Genomic DNA, 27,781 nt, shown 5'->3' with positions numbered 1-27,781 from the left:
TAGGTTGCCTTGAAGTAATATATAAGACATTTCTACTACTAGTTATATACTACCTAAACTAGAGGTTGACTATATAACACTGAGAAACTTCGTATCACTGAAATCACGAGAAAGACAAGAAGAGGACACATCAGTAAATCCTCCCAAGAACTCACATGTTATCTACCACGAAAACTAGAAAAGTCGTAGACCGTGTACTTAAGGACTGGCAAGTAGTCTTATCCCTGTATAGTTGTGTTGTCACTATATACGCGTCCCATATAAGACCCTTAAGTAGCAAGACACCGTTTGAAATGTTAACTATGAATAACTCTAGCGATGTTCCAAAAACATCGAAGGAGGCTGATCCTTGGTGAACCGATACCAGTACCTATGAGCCTTCGAGGTTCGACAACCCGTACCATTCATGTTTCTATGCCTCCCATGCACAGTGGACAAAATTATGTTCCTGGCCATCTGTTCACTGCCTCAACGGACTTTGCAACTACTCAGAACTACCGTACTTCTATTGCGTCGTCGATATCGTCCAGTCTTTACAGTTACAATACTGCCGCTCGTAGTTGCCAGACTGGTACTGGTGCTAGTGTGGTCAGGGTTGCCTCGAGATTAAAGTATACCCAATCTCGGCCCCATTTACTCGATCCGGCTGAGACCTACATTTCAAGTCATGGTCGCGACAGAGCTGCGGAAGAGTATACCAAGACCCGTTCCAGACCACCCTCTGATGCTGCTAGTGCTGGTCAGATTCTACCTGATCAGGATGATTACGCAAATAGCTTAGAGCACCATCAAGATCCACCTACCCGTGGGGGTCTCCCAATCAGACCTCTCATGAAGATCATCACTTCACAACCGAGGCAGCCCCCTGTGGCACTGATGTCTCCACCAATATCAACCGAATCTGGGGCTTACAGGTCCGATGCCATCGGAGCGTCCGGCTCTCGTGACAAGGTGGATGTCACCAAGAGACGGTCTCGACATTCCCGTCGCAGCACACTGCCATCTAACCTCAGCCTCTTGTTGCCTTTGGAGAGTGCAACAGCTTCAGTTGTCCACTTCCATTGTAACAGTATAGATGCTTCTGTGCCATCTGATGAAAAGTCTTGGGGCTCAGAGGATCAACATGATCGGTGGTTGGCGTTTGGGCAGAGCAGTTTGTCACCTACCAGGCGAAGGACCTTTGATGATCAATCTATTCAATCATTTATTCCGCAGACATCCCCTACTGAACAATCGGTCACCAATATCCCACGTTCTTCAAAGCTGCTCACTCCGAGCCCCTTTGGAGAGCAGTCTTTCAACATTCGTAGTCTTGCTGCATCCCAGCGATCTATTCGTAGACTTCCATCACTGAAGGTGCAAGAGTAGGCATATGCATGGGTACGGGTACCACTGGGGTACGGGTGGGGGTCGGGATTCAAAAACCCGCAGGCTAACCCGTACCCCTGGCATACCCGTGCCTTCCTAATGTGGTAATTGTTTGGCGTTCAGTTGTTCAAAGTCACCTCAGGCAGTACTTTTCGGGACCTATAAAGGGTCTAAGAGACCTGGTTTCTATGTTGTGGGAAACTAGTCTCCGAGACCCACCCTCCCGCCATCTAATTAGAGTTCATGCTCTTGTATTCCTTCGCGGGCCTCCAGCACCTCCCTGCGCCCCTCTACCGTAGCCCTCTCAATATCCTAGTACTACTCAATCCACCATTTAATGCTCTCACATTTCTGGGCACCTCCCTACCCACCCACTTCGTGTTGTGATAGGCTAAGTACCATGAGGCACCATGCTGCATCCACGACGATTCCACGTGGTCTCAGTATGCGCATAATCATTTAAATACAGTTTGAGTCTATGTACCAGCATTCTGACATTCGCCCATTCACCACTCCCCAGCAATAATGCATCGTGCAGGCCAAGTGTCAGCGCTAGCCTCCAGCCGGGGGCTTGGGAGGCATTCTGTCAGTCCCCACAAGTCTCGAGACAAGAGAAAAACTCAAACCTTCGTCATTATCCCTGGCGCAGATATCAAACGTCGTGAACTTGCCCTACGCATGGAAGCACTCGTCAATGCAAGTTCAACAGAGCCAACCACTACCCCTGCACTCAATTCGACTAGTTCTAACATTGACATGACTATAGACCAATAAAACGATGGTGACGAATGGGTGTATGAATCGGATCATGCTAAACCAGAACTTCAACATCTACCCTTTCCGAATCAGTGCGACAAGACACGACCAATTGAGTCCCAACGCCGTATGCTTCCTGACAAGACATCACACAAGCTCTATGGAAATTGGACAGGAGTTATCCCCACCTTAATTGATCCTCTCTTAACTTATCTTGCAAGAACTTTCGGACAACCACTTGAGAAGTCGCATCCTATCATATCCGCATGCGTTACTAGTTCATGCGCTCAAAAGCGCACAACCATCGTTTGCCTCTTCTTTGACCGTAAGTGTATCCAAGCTTCTTGTCATTGAGGGCCTAGCTTGACTTAACTTTAGGATTTGTCTCGACCGACGTCCTGAGCTGCAATTGCTCCACACTCCCACAAGTCCTTATTCACCATGGTTTATTCCCCACTGCACCCATGCAGCCAAGGATGGCAGTGTCTATAGAATTGCTTTCCTTTTATCGAGCACTGTTTGAACGTTCATGTGATGCAGTAAATGCACTCGCAGCTGCGTTGAAAACTCATTACGCTCGCCGAGGGTTCCAATTAACAGACTCGCATGTAAGCATATGCTTCTGATGCTTGTGATAATGCTCACCGTGAGTTACAGGGATACGCCATCCAGGAACCCTTCAGAAAGAGTCTTGGAAGTGCAGTTCAGTGGTATGATATCCTCCAGATCGAGGTGGAGCGAAAGATCGAAGGCGCAATTCAGCAAGCTCGTGACAAGATCCATGCTGCTTATGAGCCCTCACCTCCCTATCTGTCAACGACCTCTCATAGTCCTCCAACGACCTCTCGTGTCCCTCCAACGACCTCTCGTGTCCCTCCAACGACCTCTCACGACCCTCCAACGACCTCTCACGACCCTCCGATGACCTCTCGTGTCCCTCCAACGACCTCTCGTGTCCCTCCAACGACCTCTCACAACCCTCCAATGACCTCTCACAACCCTCAAGCATCTCTCTTACACAGGGAGTGTTGTGTGTCGATTCTTGTTGAGCGCTGTCCTGCTTGTTTTGCAGGAGTGATGTATGGCCGAGCACTTGATCGAGGAGGCGATATTCACGTCGCTACAGACGGAAACTTTCATCATCGTCATCGGCGCTCAGCTGGTGACTGCCCTCGCTTCTACGAACCATCATACTTCTTACCAAAGATGTATGTCGATTTAGTTGGCTCTCGAATAGTCAAGAAACGGAAGCGCCCTGCTATGACACGGGCACCAAATCTCATACCTAATGAGGTCATCGACCAGTGCGAGAACTCATATGAAGCTGCCGATGGCAAAAAGCAGAAGGCTGCTATGGATAGTTTCGACGACACTGGTTTGATGGCGCTCATTTGCCGCCATGATATCCCCCTATTCTTTGCAAACATTGATACACCCGGTGAGCAGCAGAAATATGCTGTCGCCTTATTAGAACATCTGTTCTCGCTTCTTCCTACCAATGCAACAGTCGTTACTTTGTATGATGTTGGCTGTGTACTATCTCGTTCGCTTTCACAGGTATGCTTTTCAATCATTCATTGTGTATTCGCCTAGTAACAACTTGCAGTATGACATTCTAGACACTTCTATTACTTCACGCCTCTGCTTCGCAACAACAGCTATGCATGCCTATGGACACGAGTGGGGATGCCAGCTTATCTACAATCCCCGTATGTGCAGTGGACTTGGTTTATCGGATGGAGAAGGCACCGAGCGACTTTGGTCACGACTTGTGCGTCTGATTGGTATTCAGCGTTCATCATCAGTCAGTACATCTCCTTTTCAGACAACTTCACGTATTCATTCTGGCATGCTTTAGCGTCAGCGACGTCTATGGCTTATAGACCGCCAGGCAGCCGCCATTGGAGCTGAAATGCGCGCAGACCTCAGTGATTGGGTCAAGCGACGAATTCGTGGTATTAAGACTCAAACAAATGCCACACAGGACGTCCTTGCTACCTGTGGTGTCTCTATCAAAGATCTACGGTCGTTGTGGGCTGACCAACGATGTTTGCAATTATCTATTCGTGCTCGTAAGTCATACATATTTGCGCTTTCGTTATTTGCTGACTGGCTTCTTATCAGATGCTCCTGCACGTCTCAAAAAAGAACTGGATACAGTTCTTGCTTTACAGGCTGATATGGCCACTTCAGATCAGGCCTTGCAGACCACCCGCACCATGCTCGAAAGGGAGGCAGCATCAGATAACACCATGGTCGCTCTTGATGGTTTAGAGAGGGGCCACCAACGTTTAATGGAGAAGGTCGAAGCGCTCTATGCTTCACTCAACATTCAGGACAGGTTCCCAGAGCTTCAAGGTGTCAATCTGGATTTCGTCCGTACCCTTCTGATGGCACGCAACCTCAAGATCAATATATGCAAATGTGCAATTGGTAGTTTTTTCGAGTGGGATAAACTGGACAGGGCGGTTGGTGGGGCTCAGCAAGCTTTGGGTAAGACCTAATCAAATCAATCATTTTACTTTCAAACTAATTCCAACATACAAGGCACGAAACTTCACCAGCAAACTCGTAAAGCAATAGCAAAGAGACAACCAGCACTGATGACTGCTATTCGTAAGTTCAACTCTTATTGTGAGCGCCTAGACAGCCTCTACGACCCTTCGTGGGGGATACCACTTCCAACGGCACTTCTGACCAAACTTGTGGATTTGCGCAATGACCAGACCCTAATGGAGGACGTCTGGATTATGCCCTCTGCAGGAGACATACCACGCTGGTTGAATGATTCGGACGTGAGAGATGGAATCCGCGCCCTCCTCAAACACGATCGATATCAAGAGGAACAGCAGCGTCTCAGTATTGAAGCTGACAACCTGTGCTCTTATTTTGGAGATGAGCTCTCTGCTTTAGAGCTCGCGCTTTCTTCTGATGCAAGTAAGTGATTCCAGTTCTTCATTCTGCCATTTTCTGACAATCTCAATAGACCAACCATTGATATTCTTGCTCCAAACCCGCCAAAACCACTTTCTTCAGCTACAATCACACTGGGTAAATCCATTTGCTTCTGTAGCTCGCTTTTCTAGTCGTGCTAGAGAAGCTTCAGATGTCGTGAAGACACTTACGGGAGGTGCAACCAGCGAAGCCAACCTCAGTTTGATTAATGATGCATTAACACTGGAAATTGATCACCAAGACGATGACATCCCAGACTTCGAAGCAGGGCCATCAGATGTCAACACACATCAAATTGCATTTGCTGATTTCCTTGAAGAGGACGCCACTGCTAACGAAGATACAGAAGATATCAGCGATGTGGGAAAAGCCAGCATTACCATTTGTTGGGCAATTCCGGAGGTACGCCGCCATCTTCCATCTTCTTTGCTCTTTTGAAACCATGGATAGATACTTCAAGTTGATGAATCACCTGTGCCCTACAAGGATCTGAGTTTTGCTGCGCAAGGGTCAGGTACAGCTAAGATATGGCCCTCTCGGCATGGCTTCCCGGAACAAGTATTCGATCCAAGGGATATCTCCTTCCTCGGTTCCCCTACTGCACGCCTCAATGATGTATGTCTCAACGGATGTACAATCCTGCTGCATGACGCCTACATGTCCACACATGCTGCGCAGCGCACTGCCATTCTCTCTACTCACGACCTCCCACGTATTCGATACAACGCACCTGATGAGATCCTCTGGCGTCAAACTTCGTGGACGCGTTATTGGGAGAAGGAAGTATGGATATTGCCCATTCATCGGCCAGTTCCTGTCGGTCATTGGGTACTCTGTGTTATCCATCGTTCCTCCAGGAAATTCTATCTTTTTGACAGTTTAGCTGAGGAGAGCCCTTGGCAACATGACATCAAGGCGAGTGCATTATTATAGTATATGCAGGAATACTGACGTTATCCACATAGGCTATTATGACACTTGTGTCTCGTCTACTATCTATTGCTCGTCGACACCACCCTGCGGTATCACTTGATCTTGGAGAATGGGTAGCTCATCCACTTATTGTAAATTTATTTGTTGTGAAGTCTCAGTCCTTACTAATTACATTTTTCCAGCTTGAACCTCGGCAGACAAACGGTTATGACTGTGGAGTTTGGGTGCTAGCTGAGATTATGGCAGTCTTACGAGGTTTTCATCTTACAGGATTGCAAGAGGATGATATGGAGAGCTTCCGACATTCATTATATCGCCTCATTCTTAATCTCGACACACTGGAGATGGGAATTATTTAATGAATGTAGTAGTTAAGCAATGACTTTGTTCTGGGTAATTTTTATATTAATGTCACCCTTGTAGTCTGACAGCCTCTGGAGGCTCTGATAACCGAGAAAATGAGCCTCTCAAAAAAACTGCACGTTTTAAACAGAAATGTTGACTCGTTACTACTGTAGGCACGTGTCCCGGAGACTTGATGCACATCAAACTGAAGTGAAAATGTCTGAATGTAGAGGGCGCCCACCTTTTCATTAAGTCGGGAGGCGCTACATGTTACCATTTCTGGAAAGCTCCGCTGCCAGTGCGGTGGCACACCTTCGAACTTCGAAGTTCAAATTTTCGAGCTTCCTTGAACTCACTAGAATTTTCCTCATTCCAAAGGTTTCTCTCGCACATGGTCTGCACATTATCAATTGATTGTTATCTAGAGCTGGTGCTACTTTCAAATCCTGTCTAAGCACTACCTCCTGCAAGATGGCCATGACCAACAGCACATCAAATTCACCCCGCGGCCTCATTGATTCTGCCACGCTCACGGATTCACAATCTTTTTCTATTTCTCGGATTGTGAGTAGTTGTCTAATTGGATGTTCAAACATTACTGACCTGCTTCTAGCTTGTCGATGTAGCCGTGTCAACAGAGGACACCCTACCCACTGAAGTCTCTGGAGGCTCCTGCCTCAGTGAAGAATGGAAGAACCTCGATGGGATACCTTGTATTATGGGTGGGATGAGGGCACTTACTGGTAAGATTAATCATGACACATTCATCCTATCTAAAAATCATTTCAGCATCACTTGGTGGGATGCTCCGTGGGCGCACAAGTGCTGACTTCCCTTGGAAAACTCTTCCAAAGGAACTAGCTTGCCTCGGGTATGTCCTCACCAATTACCCCGACGATACCTTGATACCAGGCGAGCTGCGCCCCTCTCTCTCTCGCACCAAAGGCATCCACGATCTGAGCCACCACCATCGCGTCAATCTCATCAACCACCTCAAGGCAGGCACCCTCACCATCCGAGCAGTGAAGAGCAATGCTGCTCGTACACGTCTCACTACCTCAAAGGACCCCGTTATAATCGGAGAAGCCCCCTTAGCTTGCTCTTCGCACTCCCATGGGCGGCGTGCATTTGCTGATGGTCGAATCGACAGAAAGGGTCTTCCTCATCTCAGTTTACCTTCTTCTTCACCTACTTCTCATCGTCACACCCAAGTTATTGTGGAAATCACATGACCACCTCCTCGTCCAGCTTCTCGAGCAGTTCCAAAACCATCTGCTGTGCATATCAGCAATCTTATCCCACACATCGCTTCTGTCAAGGGGAGACCATCCAATTCCGAGGACAATGACACGACTGGCAGTGCAAATGATGAGGATGAGTCAGAGTTGCAATTTAGTGACAGTGAAAGTCGCCCTGCGAAGCGCCTTAGACGTTGATCAAAGTCCGTCCTATCATCAAACGTAGATAGCAGATGTACGTAGGTCATACTTTGGGACTAACCTAATTCTGACATTGCGTTGTCTTGGGCACGAAGGAGATTTTCAGCCATGGATTAATGAAATCTTTAGTCATGAAGCCATTTGATACCGAGCCCCCTTTGGAGCCTCTGGAGCCTCCAGAGGTTCACCAATTCACCGTCTACACCCTCCTCAGTGGACCTCCATGATGTCTGGTACATTGTTTGCTTCTAGACCTCCGTTTTTCTAACTTGTTTAGTCTCGAAATTAAGGACTTCCTTCACACACACTTAAATTTTGATATAAGTATGAGGTGTTGTGCCCTCCTTTTTTTACCCACCTTTTGGATCTGCAATTCCAGTGAGTATTTTCATTGCTACGTGCCATTTTTTCTGATTTTGCGCAAAGGGCATGAAGCTCAATCTATCGGACTACTATTCTGACCCTACCGATGACCAGGCGTCCTCGCCTCCTGCATACCTTCCTGCGTTATCACCTGCTGCTATGGATTCCGAATACACGCAGGGAGGATATGCGCAGGAACAGTTCGGAGGTGGTCGATACAAGGATCCGCCAACAGAACTCACTCCATCAAGACTACGGAGCAAAATCAAGCCCACATCACGCGACATTGGTATCGCAAGGGATGCTGCTATCCGACATCAAGCAGCCTGCGCTCCCAGCGACTATACCACTAATACCTTCGCATCTGGTAATTCTATCAAAGATCTTTTCTCCAGATTTCTGACTTTGTCCTTGCTGCTAGAGTCGATGCACCCCAGCCGTCACAACTCTCCTTTCGTTGAGGCCGTACCTGCTCAACGCCCTGTGCAGACTCAAGATCTATTTTCCAGCACATTGGCACCCACTAGCCAGCAGCCGCAGCCGGTCATGCCTCAAGATTTGGACGTATTCACCCAGCAGCCCCAGTACAGCGCTCTCGATCAAAACTCCATGGTTCCTTATAACCTTCTCACCATACCGTCTGGAGTTCGGCCATTGTGGCCCATGCCATCACCTCTGATGGAACACGAGGCTCCCAGACTCTCCCCTAGCCCACTTGCTTCATATTCGCAGTTACCGACCTCACCACTTCTCATGCCTACAGTTGCAGGCCCAAGCTCTCAGGGAGGTTCGCAGCCCCATATGCATGGGTCAGACGGGCCCTGGAATTTTTCATCCGTAGTGTCGGCAAACTCTTTGCCACCTCAAGGAGCTGTTCCGACAATGCATATCATCCCACCAACTCCCCTCAAGCCTTTCGAGCTTTTGGCTCCGCCTTCTGCTGGTGTGCCACGTCACCGTGCAGTCACATTCAGTCCATCAGCCACTGGAATATCTCAAGTCGGGTCTGATGTTATGATGGATGACAATAATGCTCCCATTGCTGGTCGACGTTCATCAGAGATGAACTCTGCACTCGAAGAAGGGTGCGCTGCTTTGGATGCCGTTGTCAATGATACCGCAAAGAATACGAATATGCTGTCCTACCAGGTAATCAACCTGTGGATGAAGAGCCGAGGTCAAGTAATCAATAGCACCAACTACTGGAATCTTTATGCAGGGTACTTCAAGGACCGTATGCGCCAGGAACTTGTAAGGCTTGGTGATGGCGCTCCTCCTCAGGATGGTTCGATGACACCAAGTAAGTGATTCGTTTATACTGTGTGCTTTTTGCTCAGTGCCACATATTGATCTTACAGGCACTGGTGTTCACCGTCAGTGCTATGAGCTCTTCAAGAAAAGCTACCCAGACACTTATCAGGACATCCTCGATACCTACGGAGAACTCGACATGCTGACAGATAATCAAACCATTGCGCAATGCACTCAATCATTCCAGAAACTTTATAAGAGGGTAGGAAGTATTGTGAGTGATCTCATTCCGATTCTGTAATATTTTCTGATAAGTTGAGTACCTTACCTGTAGCTTGATGGAGCTGCTACTAGGCAAGGGTTCGAGGCCACCATCGTCATGTGTGGTAACATTGTCAATGAAGATGCATCACTAGGCCATGTTCACACGACGCCCGGCGCTGGCGGTGTAAGTGTTACCCTCCTTTTGAAAGTATTTTATGTATTAACACCTCTGTAGTTTTTCGAAAAGTGCTGCCGAGCTAGTGATGACGCCATCATTGGGCATATCAAAGCGCATGTGTACAACACCATCTCGCTGTCTGCTGTGGAGCAGTCTTTCAAGGGCACGGAAGGAGATCAAGAGCAGGTGCCGATAGAGATCCTGGATGTGAGCTCATCTGAGTCAGAGAAGGAGAAGGATGCGTTGAAATCGCTGAAGGCTGGTCTCATCAAGCAAGTTGGTACGTAGCACATCATGTCCCGTGGTTTTATGAGGTCCTGACATTTTTTCCTCAGCGGACCTTGGTGGGAAGTTTGCCGACAGACCTTTCCCGTGGATCCTGATGCCTAGTTCCCTCGCTAACGACCATCTATGCATCGAGGGGTATCCTGTGCACTTGAGTTTGATGCCAGGAGAATCTCATAACATCAATTCACGGAGTAAAGGTGTCGTGGGACTGACACAACGTGAAGTCAATGTGCTTGCTCATTTGTTGAAGGCAAAGACGATGCGTGTTGTTAAGGTAACCAAAACCATAGGAGGTATGTGCCGATACACTTATTAGACCGCTGAGGCGATCTCAACCTGGCTGGGCTGATATGAAATATCTAAAAATGCTCAACCAGTATAAGTGAGTCTTGGCTCTGCCTAGCTGCTATACTCGCAGAATGCAAGAACGTTCGACCCTAAAGGGGACTGCTACTGAACACAGAACCAGATGAAAGAAAGACCCTTGAAGTGCGATGGATGCGCGAAAGCGCAAGAAGAAAAGCGAAGTGAGCGCGAAGTGCGAGAGAGCGCACTAAGGTAAGCGCGAGCGTGGGAACGTGAGCGCTAAGGCGCGCGTTGTGCGGAGAATACCGGATAAGGAAACGGATAAGGAAGCGGATGTGCAAAGCGAGTGCAAACGCAGAGCGAGTGTTATAACGAGCGCGGATAAAGGTCTAGTATAGGCGGATAACGATAACCATTGGAAACACAAAGTGCGCCCAAGTGGTGACTACTACTTTAAAGTAAAACCCAATAGTGAGGGAAGTACAGCAAAGGGGAGTAATAATGATGGTGTAGTAAGTCAGCAACTTTATACTATGGAAATTGCATCGGAAGCGGAAGGGATAGGAGCAATAAGCACTATGAATACGTAATGACATGTAATAACGCTGCAATGCTTGTTACAAACCACGAGGCAAGGCATATGACGTACCAATGAGGTGGGTGGACATAGAGGGACGTTCCTGGATGATAGGCGATGCAGGGCGCTTAAGCGCGAGAAAGCGCGCAAGGTGCGCGTGTGGGAATGCTGCGCGTTGTGTGGGAAAGTACCGCGCCTATGGCGCGTTTCGTGGGAAAGCTGCGCGTTATGTGTAAAACGACTAGGGACATGATAGAAGTCGAATATAGCTGATGGTGCAAGTCGTGCATTGCAGGCCAATTGTCATGAGTTGTGAAAAGGTGCGAAATGTGCCCATATGTGCCTGCAGAAACGCGAGTCTCTACACCGCTTTAGCTCATAATAATTTGACAGGCGCAGTGATAGCCTCCAAGGAGCCTGTCATCATTGGCGAGGCCCCTCCAGCAGACTCTATTTTCCCAAATGCGAGGCAGATGTTTGTTAACGGAACATTTGATTATGGTGGCCCTCCACGCCTTCAAGCCAGCTCTGCCATTACCAGGAAGAAGAAGCCAAAGGCCCCCGTGTCAGCGCACACTCAGGATGATGTTATGGGTATTGCGGCCAAAGACACCATGACAACCATTCGGAAAACCAACTTGCGTCCCGAGGTACTCATACCTCCTCCATCACGTCCATTTAAGCTTGCAAAGCGACTCCCTACTAAACCAGTGCCAGCTCCCATAGAAATTCTGTCCAGTACAGATGGTGTCGAGAAGCCTGATGAGGAGCCTCTCGACTCGTCCAATGGTGAAATCCATAGTGAGGATAATGCTGACTATGGTGATTTTTCACGTTCACGGAAACGGAAGCTTGATACCGGAGTTGTACGAGCTATGAAGAAGCGTGTACGACCAATTGGGTTAGAGGAGGAGACGGCCATTGAGAACAAGCCAGGTGCAAAAGCCGCAGGCAAGGCTCGTGCCAAAGGAGGGCGCTCGTCTCCTCTCACAGTAGGGTTCTCAGGAGACAAAGAACAGCAACCACAACCTGCTATAGCTAAGTCTTGACGGTTATCTCAGTTCAGTAGTGATCCTGACTGATAATTAAACAGACAATGCAGCAATGTGCCTGCGTGATGGACGTCCTGACATTGCGAAAGGTATTTGCTCTACATAAATGTCCGAAGATTTACTAAGATAAGCCCAGTGCGACATGCACGCCCGGTGACTAAAGGAGGCCAATCTGCTCTCACCAAGACCATGCGTCTCTTGCAAGAAGATGAAGACTCGCAGAGTAATAGCAGAGCTGTGCAGCCTGAGACATCAGTTGATCGTTCGACCTCTGTGCAAGTCACCAAAGCACCCATTCTTCCAGCAGTGCCGTCTTCCCCACGTATTACGAACTTCCTGCCGAGCACACAGGTGGTAACGGACAGTCTGGCCATGTCCAAGATGTGCCTCCCCCACTACCGCAAAATCTACCACGTGCCCCATCTGAGGATATTCGTCCTAGCCCCATCATTTCTAACCTTGATGCACCAGAACCTCGCCGTGTTGATCCTCGTGGGGCACACAACAATCACTCCCGTGAGCCTCACGACACTCGATACCTTCATGGTGACCTGCGCACTCATTGAGACAGCTCTCCCGCACTCCCCGATGATGATTATCACTCCAGTGATGCACCACATGGTGCATACATGTACCATGAAGACTTGGGCCGGCATGCATATGCCAGGCGACCATGACCTGGAGGAGAGTACCCTTATCAGAGGGAATATTTGTATCATGGTGACCGTGGTGAAACTTACCCAGGATATGCTTATGCTCCTCACCATGAGAACTCAGGTTATCGTTGTGGGTATCACAACCTGGCAGGCACATATAAGAAAAGTGCTCAGCCAGTATAAGTGAGTCTCAGCTCTGCCTAGCTGCTATACTCGCAGGATGCAAGAACGTTCGACCCTAAAGGGGAAGCAAGGAAAGCAAGGATCCACGGAATGATGCTGAACAACCCTGGTGAATGGCGGTGAAATGCACTGAAGGCGCGCGCGGGAAAGCGAAGTGCGAAGGTGCGCGGAGCGTGGGAAGGTAGTGCAAGCGGTGCACAAGTGTAGAAGATGGATACTGAGACTGATAAGAGGAAAAGCGCGGATCTAGACGGATACTGACAGTGCCACTAGCTATAGACTGATGCTAGGGCCTCAAGATGATGATGGACACATGCATTGCATGGAACTAACTGATGATAGATACTGAGTGGTAGGAAGGTAAGGTGGAATTGTTGGGTGTAAAACGAACATCAGAGTATGTAAGTTCTACCTAAGCGCTCTCCCAGGGCTCGGAGCCGAATAGGGAGCGCTCTAAGTATGTAAATGAGGTAAGGTGATGTAAAGTAAGGGTGCATAACGAAATGGGAAGTGTAATATGCTAAATATGGTCAGATAACGAAAAGGGACATACCGAGGGACTGGTTGGATGATGGATGGATGCTCCTGGATGCTGTGCGACATAGTGCGCTTAAGCACGAGAAAGCGCGCAAGGCGCGCATGCAGGAATACTGCGCGTTGTGCGGGAAAGTGTCGCGCCTATGGCGCGTTCCACGGGAAAGTGGTGCGCTCTATAGGGAAGTCATAGTGGATGATGGTGCGAGTTGTGCCATGAAGGCCAGTTGTCAGAATTCGTAAAATGAGCCCATATGTGCCTGCAGAAACGCAAGTCTCTACATCGTGATGCCAGTGGGAATAGGCAGTCATATTATCGTGACACACGGTGTAGAGACTCGCGTTTCTGTGGGCTCATATGGGCTCATTTTATGAATTCTGGCAACTGGCCTTTACTGCACGACTCGCACCATCATCCGTATGCGACTTCTATCTTGTTTCTGGTCATTCCACACACAACGCGCAGCTTTCCCGCGAAATGCGCCATAGGCGCGCTACTTTCCCACACAACGCGCAGCATTCCCGCGCGCGCTCAGCGCGTTTCTCTCGCACTTGTCGCCCTACTCCATACGCAACTTCTGCTATGTCTCCAGTCATTTGCGCATACAATGCACAGCTCTCCTGCAAAGCGCACCATAGGTGCAACACTTTCTCACGCTTTCGCGTTTCGTGTTCCCGTGCGCGCGCTTAGCGCGTTTCTCGCACTTAAGCGCACTCCATCGCGCATCATCCAGGAGCATCCATCCATCATCCAACCAGTTCCTAGGTGTGTCCCTTTTCGTTATCAGACCATATTTAGCCTATTACACTTTGTATTTCGTTATGCACCCTTACTTTACATCACTTTACCTCACTTACATACTTAGAGCGCTCCCTATTCGGCTCCAAGCCCTGGGAGAGCGCTTAGGTAGAACTTACATACTTTCATGTTCGTTTTACACCACAGCTTCCTACTACAGCTTCCTACCACAGCTTCCTACCACATCTTTCTACCACCATGTACTTGGCAGTTAGTTCCATGCAATGCATGCATCCGTCGTCGTCTTAAGGCCCTAGCATCAGTCTAAAGCTAGTGGCAGTATCAGTATCCATCTATATCCGCGCTTTTCACCATATTATTGTCTCTCTACACTTGTGCACTGCTTGCACTACCATCCCAGTTCTCTGCGCATTTTCGCCTTTCGCACTTTCACCTTCCCGCGCTTCACGCATTTTTTCGCGTTTCACTTTCCCGCGCGCGCCTTGAGCGCGTTTCTCGCGCTTACATCGCCCTTTTGTCGCCTTTGATCAGGGTTGATCAGCATCATTTCGTGGATCCTTGCTTTCTTTGCTTCCCTTAAGGGTCAAACATATCGCACGGCATATCAAGACCCAACATAGAGAGTGTTTGCTTGTCATCTGACTTGCGTTCACCTTAGTTGTGTTACCCACAACGGTACACAGACCGTGAACTTCTGGACGACCGTTCGCGTGGACCTCCCCCATCAGACATCCGTGGAGAACACATGCATCCAGCCGGTCGCGAAGGTCAAGTTGGCTACCAGCATGCATATCAGCGCGAGGCTTGGACAGATGGGCATCGTGGGAGCAGGAGTCCCATTGCCAATGCAGTGCCAGGATCATCTGAAGGAGGGGCCATTCCGGTAAATTCAAGGTGTCTGTTGTCTCAATACTATGCTTTTGTACCATGTTCCGATCGCTTGCTGCGTGTAGAAAATACACCATGATTCATGTCCAATTTGGTGTGTGGGATAATCATCAAAAAAAATCGTGCAAAATTACATTTTGGCATATGAATACAAGATGACGTATGGTTAGTTGACGTGTTCAACCAGGTCGCTCATGACATGACGCTCTTCATACATGGCACACAGAAGTGTTTCCAAAATTAGCGAGATGTTCTCAACCGTTCAACTACTCCGCTTGACTACCAACCATTCCCATGATGCCGCCGCCACAACCAGTGAGCACAACTTCTTATCGTAAACGCCTCTATGGATCGGTCAGTACCTGCAATGCACTCCCTGAACCTCGGAACAAGATTGCTATGGATAAGCTCTTGGAGGAAGAATCCATCGGCACCGTCTTATGGGAAGAAAAATCACTCCCCAAAGATGCCAAGTCTGTTATGGATATCCTTGTCTTACAGACTAATTTCACTCCAGCATCTCTCAACAAAATTTACTATTTCAAGTCTGGGCCAGGAGGGAAGAAGGTTAAGAGTGGGTCTATCTTTCAACCTGCTGCGCACTGTGGTGGGAATGCAGAATGGCTGTTCGATAACAGGAATGTCCAGCCGAAGTTGTTAGTAGACTCAAGAAAACAGAAGAAGGCGCAGGTACAGAAGGGACAGGGACGAAAGGCGGGGAGGGCACAAAAGACACAACCACGCGCACAGATGAGCATGGCGTCGGCCGCGTTGACTGATACAGAAGTGGAGATATCGGATTCGTCTTTCACAACGCCTGAAACCGACAAGAGCTTCGGTGCCAAAGGATACGACGACAAGCACCCCAGCAAGAAGCAGCCTCGGGCATCAGCGACGACAGAGGGCAAGTGGACCCTCCTCTTCAACGTCGTGCAAGCTGCCATGCACGCGATGTACGAGAAAATTTTCCCCAATCCCTCCGCTGCATTCCCCTTTGGTGCCATGAACGTTATCGGTGGCCTGCCGAAGCATATTTGGTCCTCCCAATTCTGTAATACTCCCGTCCCGGACGACACCAACGCGCAGAAGCCAGATGTTATTCTGGTGGATTGCAATCTACGCAATCTCTCATTGCGATGGTCCAATATTATCACATGCGTGGAGCACACAGAGAGCGACTTCAACTCTTCCATACCTTTGTATTATGGTAGCGGCACTAAAGGGTACCTGTTGATGCGAGAACAACCTTGGCGCCGATTCGTCTTGATCTTTACTATCGCCAATAACCTGCTTCGCCTTCACTACTTTGACCGCTCAGGTCTGATCATTTCACGCCCCGTTGATATCCTCAAAAATCCTGTGCGTCTTCTCGAGGTTTTAAACACCTTAACGCTCGCGCACACCAACAACCTCGGGTATGATCCCACGATGCATATGTGCGATCCTGCCTGCAAGGGCTCACATGCCGATCTGCGGGAGAACGCCATAGGCTGGATAGAAAACCATGATAAATCCCATCTATCGATCATGAGCGTGCTTTGGTGAAGCCAAGGTTTCTTTTCTCGTGGCACGATTCGTTATCGTGTTCAGACCTCGGATGGGACGGAGTTCGCACTCAAAGACTGTTGGGTCGCTGAGGATAAGAAAAACCACGAGGTGACCGTTCTCAAGATGGTTGAAGGAATCCCGAATGTAGTCAAGCTCGTGGCCCATTGGGATGTCCTCTACGATGGGGAGCCGGACTGCACGTATCGTATTCGAGCTTCCCATGGTGTTTGTACCTCTGGGTTTATTCGCAGATTCCACCGGCGCCTTCTGTTGACCCCCTGCGGAGAACCACTTGTGTTGTACTCCTCGAAGCTTGAGCTGTTGAGAGCCTTCCATGACTTTGTCTCAGGTGAGTCTCGAGTGTGTTGAAATTGAATCCTGAGACTGACCCATCAGTGTTTAGCTCATAGTTTAATGCTCGCAAGTCACGTCCTCCACGGAGACTTGAGTCCGAATAATTTTATCATCCATGACGGACAAGGTTATTTTATTGACTTTGATCATGCTCGCATTATTGTGGAAGGCGCTGTTAGTGCTCCTTCAGAGGGCACGGTGAGTGATACTTACAATTTTCACGGCATGGCACATGGCTGAGCGTGTTATCTGAAGGGTACTAGGCCCTATATGTCAATTCGTCTTCTCCGGGAGGGTATTGCAAAGGGTGCAACGATCCAACACACAGCAAGTGATGACCTGGAGTCATTGTTTTTTATCTTCGTCGAGTTTGCGACCACCTTCGACGGGCCACGCGGCTTCATGAAAGATGAGGGCAGGAGGCCCTTGTGGGTTGATAAATTTGAGACCTCAGGCGCTGATCCCTGGTTGGCAAAGCAGGCATATGTGCTTGCACCTCCCAATGACTCGTCATTGATGGAAAAAACTACTTCATTCTTTGCACCATTCAGTCAAATCATACAGGAGTGGCGTCATCTAATTCTAGGAGCAGCCAGCAACCCAAGCGACCCCCCCCGTTGGCGTAACTCATGCAGCGCTCACGGCGCTCCTCAACAAATGGATCTCTCAGCTCTGTTAAGACCGTACTCAAGTAGTATCGGATCCGAAGGGCTTCGGCCTCAGCTCGTGCGCTGTGCCCCTTTCCCGAGTCTTGCCCCTTATTTCAGAGAGCTAAAGTATCGCGTCTAGTGAGACGGATAAGTATTGTAACGGATAAGTCTTGTATTGCAACGGATAAGTATTGCAATGGATCCGTTAAGACTTCCGGATATCGAACGTATAGAGTAACGGCTAATCCGGATCGGATCCGGATTAGAAACTAACGGGTGAGGACTGTCCGAAGACAGAGGCGGATATGTAGACTATAGGAATCTATCCTAAGTCTCGGAGTAGACAAGAGTAGCGTACTCAAGTCCGGATGGATAACGGAGGGACTTAGAGTCCGGACGGAATGAGTGCAATCTAAGATGATATTCGAACTGATCTACTACAGCGCATATACAAAGGTTTATATACTACGGATAGCTAACGGAATGATCAATAAGCAAAGGTGCGAGGCTATGTACGAAAGTATAAGCAAAGTCTAAGTGGAGCGTATTGGTAAGTTGGATGGATCACGAATCATGCACCGGGAATGAAGTACAAGTAAAAGCGGATTCGTAAGTGTAGCGGATCAGTAAGCATAGCGGATCAGTAAGCAAAGCGGAAGTAAAGGATAACCGGTATACCGGTGTACAGGAATACCGAAAGGAGATGAACGATAGTTAGAGTTATATGAACAGGAAATGAAATAAGAATCAAAGCGGATCTGTGGACCGGACGATGGATATGTTCATCGGATCTGGATCGGATCTGAGATCCAGATCATCGGATCTGTAACCGGATATATGGTATATGACAAGCTCCCCGTGGATGCTCCCACAGAAATTATGGTGCCCATGGCATCATCATCAAGATTGGGACATCCTCCACACGACGACGTCCGATCATCCGCGGGTGCTCGTCGTTCTATGCGCATCCAACAGAGAGTGTCATAGCCCACAAACCCTCCTTGTTCTTCCCACATCCAAATGAGACAACCCTCTTCTTGCATGTCTTTTCTGTGTATGTTTTTCATTGCAATGCATTTTAGTATGATACAGTGTAGTACGCCACGTGTTATATGATAGTTTGTATCAGGAAGGCTTCCTGATCCAAATATCAATGACGGAATGTTTGATACCCGTGCCTTCACTGGAGAGGTCCTAGGTACATAGGCAGGCACCACTTTTCTCCCATTCCCACAGTCTTAGAGACCTCATTTCTTTGTAGAGCGCAAAAGAGCACCACAGAGACAAGAGGAGTAACAGGAGCACCAAGAGCTCCACAGGAGGTGAGAGGTCTCATACTCACACGGGAGGGTACGTCTCACAGACTAGTTGCGCTCTACAAAGAAACCAGGTCTCTAAGACCACAAAAGTGGTGCCAAGGGTGTTCAAAGTACCACTAACGCTTCCTCTTTATACTCGTACTATTAGATCTTATTGTTGCTGACTCTAGGTAATGCTGCTCTCAAAACTTAAAGGTATGTTTTTAAAATCTATGTATGTATGTACAGTACATTACTTACAAGTATTTACACCCTTTTTTCAATATCAGGCACTTGTCTGCGCACAGTGCCGCTATCCAACCTCAACCTCATTCTCCATCCTCTGCACTCATCCACACCCTGCTGCTATGCCCCTCCATCTTCTTCAACACAACACCTGTGAGTGTGTCAGTCCTCCTTTGAGCTCGAGCCACGCTGATCGAAGTCCGCTGTTTGCAGGAGGTGAATGTGTTGATCCTCCTTCGAGCTCAAGCCACGCTGATTGAAGTCCGCCATTCGTGGGAAGTGATGCGTTGATCCTCCTTCGAGCTCAAGCCATGCTGATCGAAGTCATTTCCTGCTGTTCGTAGCGTGGGTGTGTCAATCCTCCTTCGAGCTCGAGCCATGTTGATCGAAGTCGTTTCCCGCTGTTTGCAGGAGGTGAGTGTGTTGATTCTCCTTCGAGCTCGAGCCATGCTGATTGAAGTCGTTTCCCGCTGTTCGCAGGAGGTGAGTGTGTCAATCCTCCTTCGAGCTCGAGTCATGCTGATCGAAGTCGTTGTCTGCTGTTCGCAGTGTGTCGATCCTCCTTCGAGCTCGAGCCATGCTGATCGAAGTCGTTGCCCGCCGTCTGCAGGGTGTCGGCGAGTTTGTCCTTTTTCACGATCGTTTTTTCATATTTTTATAATTGCTAACTTAATATTTATATGTATTACCTGTGGGTAAACCCTGCACGGGTGCGAGGAAGGGTATGAGCTCGTCGTACCTGCCAAAAACCCGCACCCGTCAGAGCGGGTACGGGTTTTCGCTGGGTGCGGGTGCAGGTAAGGCCTCTGATACCCAGGGGTATACCTGTGCAGTTCCCTATGCAAGAGGAAGTGGAAGAAGACAACAGCCCTGTTGATCCTTTCATCCCGGCATTTGCAATGTACCGTCGTGCCCCTCCAGCTGGTGGAATGCGCATTCATGGACCCCGTCCCCCTTCGAAGGTATTCTCTCAAACACTACATCGACAAGAAATTCTGTTGGTATAACTGAAGTAAGTGTTTGGGCTCTTTTCAGGATCAGCGAAGCTGACCGCAATTGTGCCGTAGGGTCTCAGCACTAGCTAGTGACAGCCAGGTAGAATCTTAATGACACCAACATGCACCCTTTATGAACCACTATTGAGCTTCTTATTCTCTTCATGTTTTTGGCGGCACGGCAATGGTTTGATTACTAGCAGCAATTGTTTGATATTGTCGCCCAAATACCATAGCATGTCACCAATAATATTCGCTCGGTCGCGCCAGTCCCAGGCTCTCTATAAACCTTCAACTACTAACATAATATTTTTGTATCATTTATCACAATCGTATGAAATGGTGGTGTGAAGAGTGCATGAAGATATTTAGGCTGCTTATGCCTTGATGAAGAGTGAACCCCTTTTCACGGAGACGCGTACATTTTCTTCCCAACAAATCTCTCCTGCGGAGTTCCGGGGGAGGACAGCATTGACAATATTTATTGCGGGTACGTGACTGACGCGTCGTGATTGCGTTGGCAAGCACACACAAACATCATCATGTGGTGTACTTATAAATAAATATTGGTCGGACATCCTTGGGATATCCTGAAATCGTCCTTCTTGCCAGTACACCGCCAATTAATCAACTGCGCATCATACATCGACATTCGCCATTATGATTCCTACAACTTGCTATATATGTCGCTTCACTCCTAGTCTTGTTATGGGCTTAGTCTCGGTATCGTACTTTGATGAACTATTCTCCATCCAATTTAGTCTGGACTAAGGAAGGTTCCCACCGGCCTCATCATATTGGCTTTTAAGTAGACCATCATTCTTGTCCTAGCCCCCGACAAAGTCGCCTCAGCAACGATACCAGTGCACCATGACCTTCTACTGGCAAGAACATTTTTGATACTACAGTGATCAACCGCTCCTTTGGACCGTGAAATGAAAAAAACGAGTGTAAAAAAATGAAATCTTTAATATACAAAAATTGATCTGGTACATCTGACAGAGCAGGGTTTGATCTACTATATACCAAGTTTTTAAAACATCTGGGGCCCTGCTTAGTTGGCAGCACCTCACTTGGTTGAACGAGTCATTTTCTCGCCTTCCTGATTCGTTTGTACAGTTGGTGTGACAACCATGTTACAGCGTGTGACAAATGTCACATTTCACCGCTCGTTGTACTTGTCGTCATCCTCATACTCGCTGTCATCGCAAATCGACCCTTCATGAATGTCAATGAACTCTCCTTGATCTTGCCCATCCTCCTCATCAATATTTCCACCATTTCTCCTTGGATTCTTTGGCTTAGGACAAGGCTTCTCGAGTGGTCCTCGGACAGGCTTCTTCCACTGTGGTTTTCGTTTCTCTTGCTTTGCTAGCCGTTGTTCTACCTCCCACTCTTTAACAGCTACCTTCCACTGCTCTGTTTTGGCTTTGTTTCGGTTTTTTTCTTGCCTCATCCTCTTGCATCCACAACTCCATCTCTCGAGTTCATACCATCCGTGCTGCTTTCCTTGTTTCCTTCTCGGCCACTTTTGCCTGTTGACGCTCCTGGTATACCAGGACTTGCTCGAAGACCTCGTCACTGGTAAGTAGCCTTGGCATACCATCTCCATTCAACTTGACATTGTCACCCTCTCGGCAGCCTTTCTTCTCTTGTGTCTCGAGATGACGGCGAACTCGATCACAGTAGCGTCCCTGGAGAATTACAGTCGCTTGAAGGGCACTTACATGCTCTTTGAGCATTGTGACCTGCTTGGTGAGTTTTTTGACTGTCTCCTCGAGTTTTTTCTCCCGTGTTGACTTTGAAGATATGTTACAGTGAAATCTCGCACATTTAATGGGTGAGACTATTGCTAGTGGCATGGTAGGCAACCTTGAACTTGATTTGATGGGAGATGATGATATAAGGAATCGTGCAGATGTTTCCTCGAGTTGTGTGAAGACATTTGGAATGGTTCTATCACCAGTCTGAAAAGGACTATCGTTCTCGTAAGTATTCTCGTCTGCTGTTTGATAAATTATTGATCTGATCTTTGAAATGCAAACAGTGAGGATTACCTGGAGTTGTCTCGTCGTTAATACTACCATCTTCTTCAGCAATTGTACCAAGTTGAATATCACAATTACGAGTTTCCGCCCTTGGTTGCAGGTCTCTGAGCAGCTGTATTATGGCTCGAACAGGAGATTCAGGAGTGATTGGAAGGTGGCCCTGGTTAGATGATTCGCGAGCAGGAGCTAACATCTCATCTGTGACGACTTTAGGATTGAAAGGCCATACACCGGTTTTTCGGAATGCAGATTTAATGGTTTCTGATGTGAGTGCACGAATGTGGGCAGCACCATAGATTGCAAGGAAGTTGCTTTTCGTCACTTTCTCTCCTTTCTCGCGCTCCCATTTGTCTCGTTCTTCTGACCAACACTGCTTAAGGACACCAAATACTGCCACATCTAGGCCCTGGTAGATGTGGGTACTGTGTGCAGGATAGCAGAGGACGTGAATTCGGTGCTGCCGAGCATACTCCAGGAATGCGCGAGTGTAGTGAGAATTGTGCCCATCAACAAGAAGTAGGCGAGTACGACCATTAGCTTTGTCACATGTCTGCTCATCGAATTGTTTGATCCAGAGTGCACCAATCTCGCCGTCAGTCCAACCCTTCTTTGAATAACCAATACTATAAAGAACAGTGTTATATGAGTGATTAAGAGCACAACATAATGCATGCCAACTCACGATGCTTTGAGTGGATTATTTTCGTTCCACTTGGACTGATATGCCTTTCCCTTGAAAATCACCGCAGGTGCAATTGTACTTCCATCTGCGCAAATTGTGACTAACACAGTAATGTTTTCACGATTGCCGTTTCGCTGCTGATACTGAACCTGCGTTCCAGCACTACCAAGTGCTCGTTCTTGGGTGCTTCCTCCTCCTGGTTGAATTCCAGTCTCATCAACACCCCAAATACACTCTGGTGCCATTGGTTTGTTGTCGTCACCACTCTCCAGGACATCCTTTGTTAAGATCGTACTCAAGTAGTATCGGATCCGAAGGGCTTCGGCCTCAGCTCGTGCGCTGTGCCCCTTTCCCGAGTCTTGCCCCTTATTTCAGAGAGCTAAAGTATCGCGTCTAGTGAGACGGATAAGTATCGTAACGGATAAGTCTTGTATTGCAACGGATAAGTATTGCAATGGATCCGTTAAGACTTCCGGATATCGAACGTATAGAGTAACGGCTAATCCGGATCGGATCCGGATTAGAAACTAACGGGTGAGGACTGTCCGAAGACAGAGGCGGATATGTAGACTATAGGAATCTATCCTAAGTCTCGGAGTAGACAAGAGTAGCGTACTCAAGTCCGGATGGATAACGGAGGGACTTAGAGTCCGGACGGAATGAGTGCAATCTAAGATGATATTCGAACTGATCTACTACAGCGCATATACAAAGGTTTATATACTACGGATAGCTAACGGAATGATCAATAAGCAAAGGTGCGAGGCTATGTACGAAAGTATAAGCAAAGTCTAAGTGGAGCGTATTGGTAAGTTGGATGGATCACGAATCATGAACCGGGAATGAAGTACAAGTAAAAGCGGATTCGTAAGTGTAGCGGATCAGTAAGCATAGCGGATCAGTAAGCAAAGCGGAAGTAAAGGATAACCGGTATACCGGTGTACAGGAATACCGAAAGGAGATGAACGATAGTTAGAGTTATATGAACAGGAAATGAAATAAGAATCAAAGCGGATCTGTGGACCAGACGATGGATATGTTCATCGGATCTGGATCGGATCTGAGATCCAGATCATCGGATCTGTAACCGGATATATGGTATATGACATCCTTCAACATTTCGAACCATGCCTTGTTAGTTGTCGGGTTCACGGCACAGCCACAAGCAGTATCAAGTGAATGTGCTCGGTAAGCTCGTAGGTGGTCAGAGTGCTTCTCGACGAAGCGCTGAGTCCAGTTTTTTCCCACTCCAGACTGCGGGAAGGCATCTCCAAGTCGGGCTCGACAGATTTCATCAACATGCTCCTTGAGACGCTTGTGGCTAAGTGGAAAGCCACGTCGAGCCATTTCCACAACATATTCAATAACTTTGTCTGTTTCTGTGGGTGTGAGCCAGCTTTTCGTGGAGCTATTGAATTCGCTAAGCCGAACCCCTCCCTTGGCGAGATTTGCCAGAGTATTATGATTTAAACTGACAACTTGGCCCGTTTCCTTGAGGTATGCCTTCTGAACATCCCTGCACACCTTTCGAAGGCCCTGCTTCTTCTCTGAGCTTGGTTTTGCGAGTTCAGCTTGGTACATAGCCACAGCACGAGCCATGACTTTTTCTTTCTCCTCACGCAAGACCTGTGCCTTCTTCGTCAATGATTTTGGCCTCCCAACCATATTAAGAGAATATATGCGTGTTTTGAAGATATATGTTGAATACTGGCAGCAAAAGGGAGATGTTGAGCGAGACTGAGTCAAAAAGGCACCTCGTGTCCAAGCTTAGTCTGTATAATGAAGTTACTCGTGGATCACAACGTGTTTCACCAATGAAACTTTGACTAAAATCATCTCCACTGCTTCTAATCCATCTGTAATGTTCATACATAAAGTAGAACGGGTGAAACTTAGTGCAGTGGTGAGGTTTTGATGCTCGAGAAATTCAAATATATTGCCCTAGAGGTATAATTTGCAGCTTCGGATGGATTTATAAATTTGAGCACTGTAATTTTGGTACCATCGCATAGCAGGATGTATTCTGAACATGATGATATATGATTTGCAGGGAGTCGACAAAGAATGCAATGAGAAAATCAAATTGTACAGTGGAGTAGTAGTGTACAAAGGACCGTGGGATCACTGTATGTAAACTGCATCAAGGTACTGCAGGTCGCCACCCGCCCGCAACTTTAGCATCACCAGTTCCAGTCTAACAGCCAGGTCAACAATGCCTTGCGACATCACTATCCTCAATTTATTCCAATTGTAACCGCGTATCAACCACATCAGGCACTAACATTTCAGCCTTATTCATCGTCACCTGTACTGGACCCAACGCCTTGCGACATCACTACCCTTGATTTGCGCCAACTGTAACCGCCTTTCAATCATATCTGACATTACCCTGGTAGACTGACGATGACGATGACATCTTCATCGGCGAAGCCTCAGACACCAAAGACGTCCTCACCGTGACGAACAGACTTTCCACGAGGCATATCTAAATTTGCTATCGCCCAACATTTCCATCGCCGCAGGACAAAACTATGCTATACCTACAAATCATCACCGCATGTCAACGCCCTACCCAAAAGCATAACAACTATCGACATCATTAGTCCGCTTTGTCCGCTTGGAGGATGTCTTTACTGAGGAGGCTTTGGACCTTGTCGAGTTATCTGGCGACGAAAGGACAGACACAAATATCACATTGATGCCGTACCCCCAAGTACTCCAACCCTCAGTATCGACAAAGCTTTCATTGTTGACAAGGCTCCCTTTTGGGCCCGCTCGTTTTGAACGACAGATTCCGGACGCCACTATAAATGCTAACTTGAAGCCACCCACCTCACTGAGATCTTAGCTCAAAACACCAAGGCCACTTCCTAAAGCCCCTGATACTGGTCACGAAACACGCCGCCGGTTAGCTCGTACTTCTCCCCTCCTATAGCACCTTAATATCAGCTTCAGAAGTCCCGTCCACATAAACTCAAGCAGCAGAAGGTATGAAGCGATTCATCGCTGGACCAAGTATGTTGCTCATCGCGGTTTGTTAGAGCTTTGCGGTTACACACTACATGCAACAGCATCACACGTTCTCGCCTCCAGCGACACGGTACTGTTTCAGTGACAAAGCCTGGTTCACGCATGAAGGCTCGCATTGTGTCCGCGATTCCAGCTGCTACCACCGCCTACCCCAGCGGCGCACGTCCTGACACCTCAAACATCTTGCGCTTTACCACTCACTACAGCGCCATAAACTACGGCTGTTACGATATCCCACCATAGTCACGAGCCAGAAGCCGACGAGAAAAATACGATACATCAATAAATGACAGTCTCCACAACGCTATTACTTCACGATACTCAAGAAAGACCACGAAAGACGCTGCAATTTTTTTGCAATACTCGCGACAGACAACACTAACGGCCAAGGGGAATGCGATAATCGTCCACGACTTTCAAGACTTGCTCGAGACAGGACGTCACGGCGCGACCGTTTCATGCCGCCACGATGCTAGCATTTCACGTTCGGCCTACTTGAGAAAACCGGGTGATCTCGCCGGTGGAAACAGTTATATATTTCCCTGAAATGATCCGTCTACTCTGCGCATCCTTGTAATTACTTTTGATGAGATGAATATTTTTTACCTGGTCGCGTAGCCTTGTGATAATTCGAAGTCTATGATATTCGTGAGGTAGTACACATACAGACGTCATTCATTTGGGGTTCATATAGCAAGTCGTAAGGCGCTACTTCTTCAAGTAAGACGCTAAAAACAACTTCCGAACACCATCTCTTTCGATTGCAAGGTAAGAATCAGCAATCTTAACATCACCTTGGAACAGATGGATCAAGGAGAGGATCTCATCATCCTGTAGATCCTCCTTTTGTACCTGTACGATGGCTCTTTGTTTACGGAGTGGGATTAAATCAAAAGAGCTCGTTTCTGGAGTGTACTCGAGGGCGGAGATAAGTTGTTTGAGACTCTCGCCTAACTGCTCAAAAGCGTGGAGAGAGGCTGCGCGTTGAGATGCGGAAACTGACACTGATGGCACGTATATGTCTTCATCGTCTGATTCTGATTCCGATGAAGAGAAATCGGAAGGATCAAAGCAGGGTCGACGCGCAGGGTGGTTGGGTCCCAATAGACGCGAGGGGTGTTGGTTGATCGATGGCGGGGTCCATCGGGAGCCCAAACTCTACAGCATCAAGCGCTTTTGTCACCGACTCCCAGTATCGTTTGTTACCGCTATTACTGCAGTCGATGGTAGTTGGATTGAGAATGTCATCGAAAACGTTCTTGCGGCGTGTGGATGGGGGGGAAACATTTTTCAAGTTGTTACTTGAGATGAGGTTCTGCACTGTTTCATGGCCTAATGGCTTGGCTTGGGGATGGTTCTGCAAGCGTATTAGTGAAATAGGGGAGGATCACGTTATGACTACCTTCATAGACTTGGCCCGGATGGCCTCTGACTGAGTTGTAACACCAGTTCTATATCCAGGAGTGTAACGTAGACCAGGGAGTCCATCTGCCCACTTTTCGACGACATGGTGGATCTGATGGTGTCACCTATCAACGCTGTAAGGCGCGGCGAGCCGATCAGATATTACCTCCGTCCATGAGGACTGGCAGGCATCAGCAGTTGTTGGTGTACCCTGCTTGGCCATCTCTGTGGCGGCGTCGATCCAGAAGGATTTGTCGAAATCCACGAGTCCACGACCTTTGCTTTGGTGGGTTTCAATGTATTGGATGAGTTTTATTTCAAAATCATTGAGCCGGCGATGTTCAGAGATCGATTGAGTGGGATCCATTGTTAGTACGTACTACGTAGTAGATAGGAACAGAGATCAGTACTCAGTTGTGACATGTACTTG

General features: G+C 47.9%; 5 protein-coding genes across 5 annotated transcripts; 3 read left to right on the top strand and 2 right to left on the bottom strand.

Annotated features, from left to right (window-relative positions):
• Nucleotides 1-318: 318 nt before the first annotated feature.
• DFJ58DRAFT_724070 (uncharacterized protein) lies at nt 319-1,368 on the top strand (the record flags this gene model as incomplete). Its single annotated transcript, XM_041385086.1, has 1 exon — nt 319-1,368. One exon carries the CDS (start codon nt 319-321, stop codon nt 1,366-1,368), a length of 1,050 nt encoding a protein of 349 aa, XP_041247771.1.
• A 9,266-nt stretch (nt 1,369-10,634) lies between these two features.
• On the top strand, nt 10,635-12,072 carry DFJ58DRAFT_838357 (uncharacterized protein; the record flags this gene model as incomplete). The annotated part of the gene is made up of 4 exons (XM_041392450.1): nt 10,635-10,667; nt 10,845-10,958; nt 11,083-11,174; nt 11,373-12,072. The coding sequence occupies 4 exons, from the start codon at nt 10,635-10,637 to the stop codon at nt 12,070-12,072; spliced, it is 939 nt and encodes a 312-aa protein (XP_041247770.1).
• Nucleotides 12,073-13,892: 1,820 nt separating this feature from the next.
• DFJ58DRAFT_838356 (uncharacterized protein) lies at nt 13,893-15,028 on the bottom strand (the record flags this gene model as incomplete). The annotated part of the gene is made up of 5 exons (XM_041392449.1): nt 13,893-14,069; nt 14,105-14,248; nt 14,307-14,339; nt 14,601-14,729; nt 14,954-15,028. 5 exons carry the CDS (start codon nt 15,026-15,028, stop codon nt 13,893-13,895), a joined length of 558 nt encoding a protein of 185 aa, XP_041247769.1.
• A 1,149-nt stretch (nt 15,029-16,177) lies between these two features.
• Nucleotides 16,178-18,767, top strand: DFJ58DRAFT_769796 (kinase-like domain-containing protein). The gene is given in 7 exon segments (XM_041389036.1): nt 16,178-16,629; nt 16,687-16,993; nt 17,048-17,196; nt 17,254-17,614; nt 17,634-17,672; nt 18,144-18,148; nt 18,501-18,767. 7 exon segments carry the CDS (start codon nt 16,330-16,332, stop codon nt 18,633-18,635), a joined length of 1,296 nt encoding a protein of 431 aa, XP_041247768.1. The 5' UTR covers nt 16,178-16,329; the 3' UTR covers nt 18,636-18,767.
• Nucleotides 18,768-26,431: 7,664 nt separating this feature from the next.
• On the bottom strand, nt 26,432-27,771 carry DFJ58DRAFT_769789 (uncharacterized protein). Its single transcript, XM_041389035.1, has 4 exons — nt 27,518-27,771; nt 27,350-27,463; nt 27,154-27,304; nt 26,432-26,984 (listed from the first exon to the last, which is right to left on the bottom strand). The coding sequence occupies exons 1-4, from the start codon at nt 27,716-27,718 to the stop codon at nt 26,656-26,658; spliced, it is 795 nt and encodes a 264-aa protein (XP_041247767.1). The 5' UTR covers nt 27,719-27,771; the 3' UTR covers nt 26,432-26,655.
• Between the last annotated feature and the right edge of the window lie 10 nt (nt 27,772-27,781).

Source organism: Suillus subalutaceus (genome assembly GCF_016647625.1).
Source record: "Suillus subalutaceus strain FC151 chromosome Unknown DFJ58scaffold_17, whole genome shotgun sequence".
Lineage (NCBI taxonomy): Eukaryota > Fungi > Basidiomycota > Agaricomycetes > Boletales > Suillaceae > Suillus > Suillus subalutaceus.
The sequence above is the reverse complement of the archived record's forward strand: the minus strand, read 5'-3'. Positions and strand labels throughout refer to the sequence as shown.

Coding starts and splice junctions, on each gene's coding strand:
- DFJ58DRAFT_769796 (XM_041389036.1), top strand. CDS start 16,330: ATGCGAGAACAACCTTGGCGCCGATTCGTCTTGATCTTTACTATCGCC. Junction 16,630..16,686: donor CCCATCTATCGATCATGAGC/GTGCTTTGGTGA, acceptor TATCGTGTTCAG/ACCTCGGATGGGACGGAGTT. Junction 16,994..17,047: donor CTTCCATGACTTTGTCTCAG/GTGAGTCTCGAG, acceptor ATCAGTGTTTAG/CTCATAGTTTAATGCTCGCA.
- DFJ58DRAFT_769789 (XM_041389035.1), bottom strand. CDS start 27,718: ATGGATCCCACTCAATCGATCTCTGAACATCGCCGGCTCAATGATTTT. Junction 27,305..27,349: donor TCCGGGCCAAGTCTATGAAG/GTAGTCATAACG, acceptor ATACGCTTGCAG/AACCATCCCCAAGCCAAGCC. Junction 26,985..27,153: donor CATCGACTGCAGTAATAGCG/GTAACAAACGAT, acceptor CATCGGAATCAG/AATCAGACGATGAAGACATA.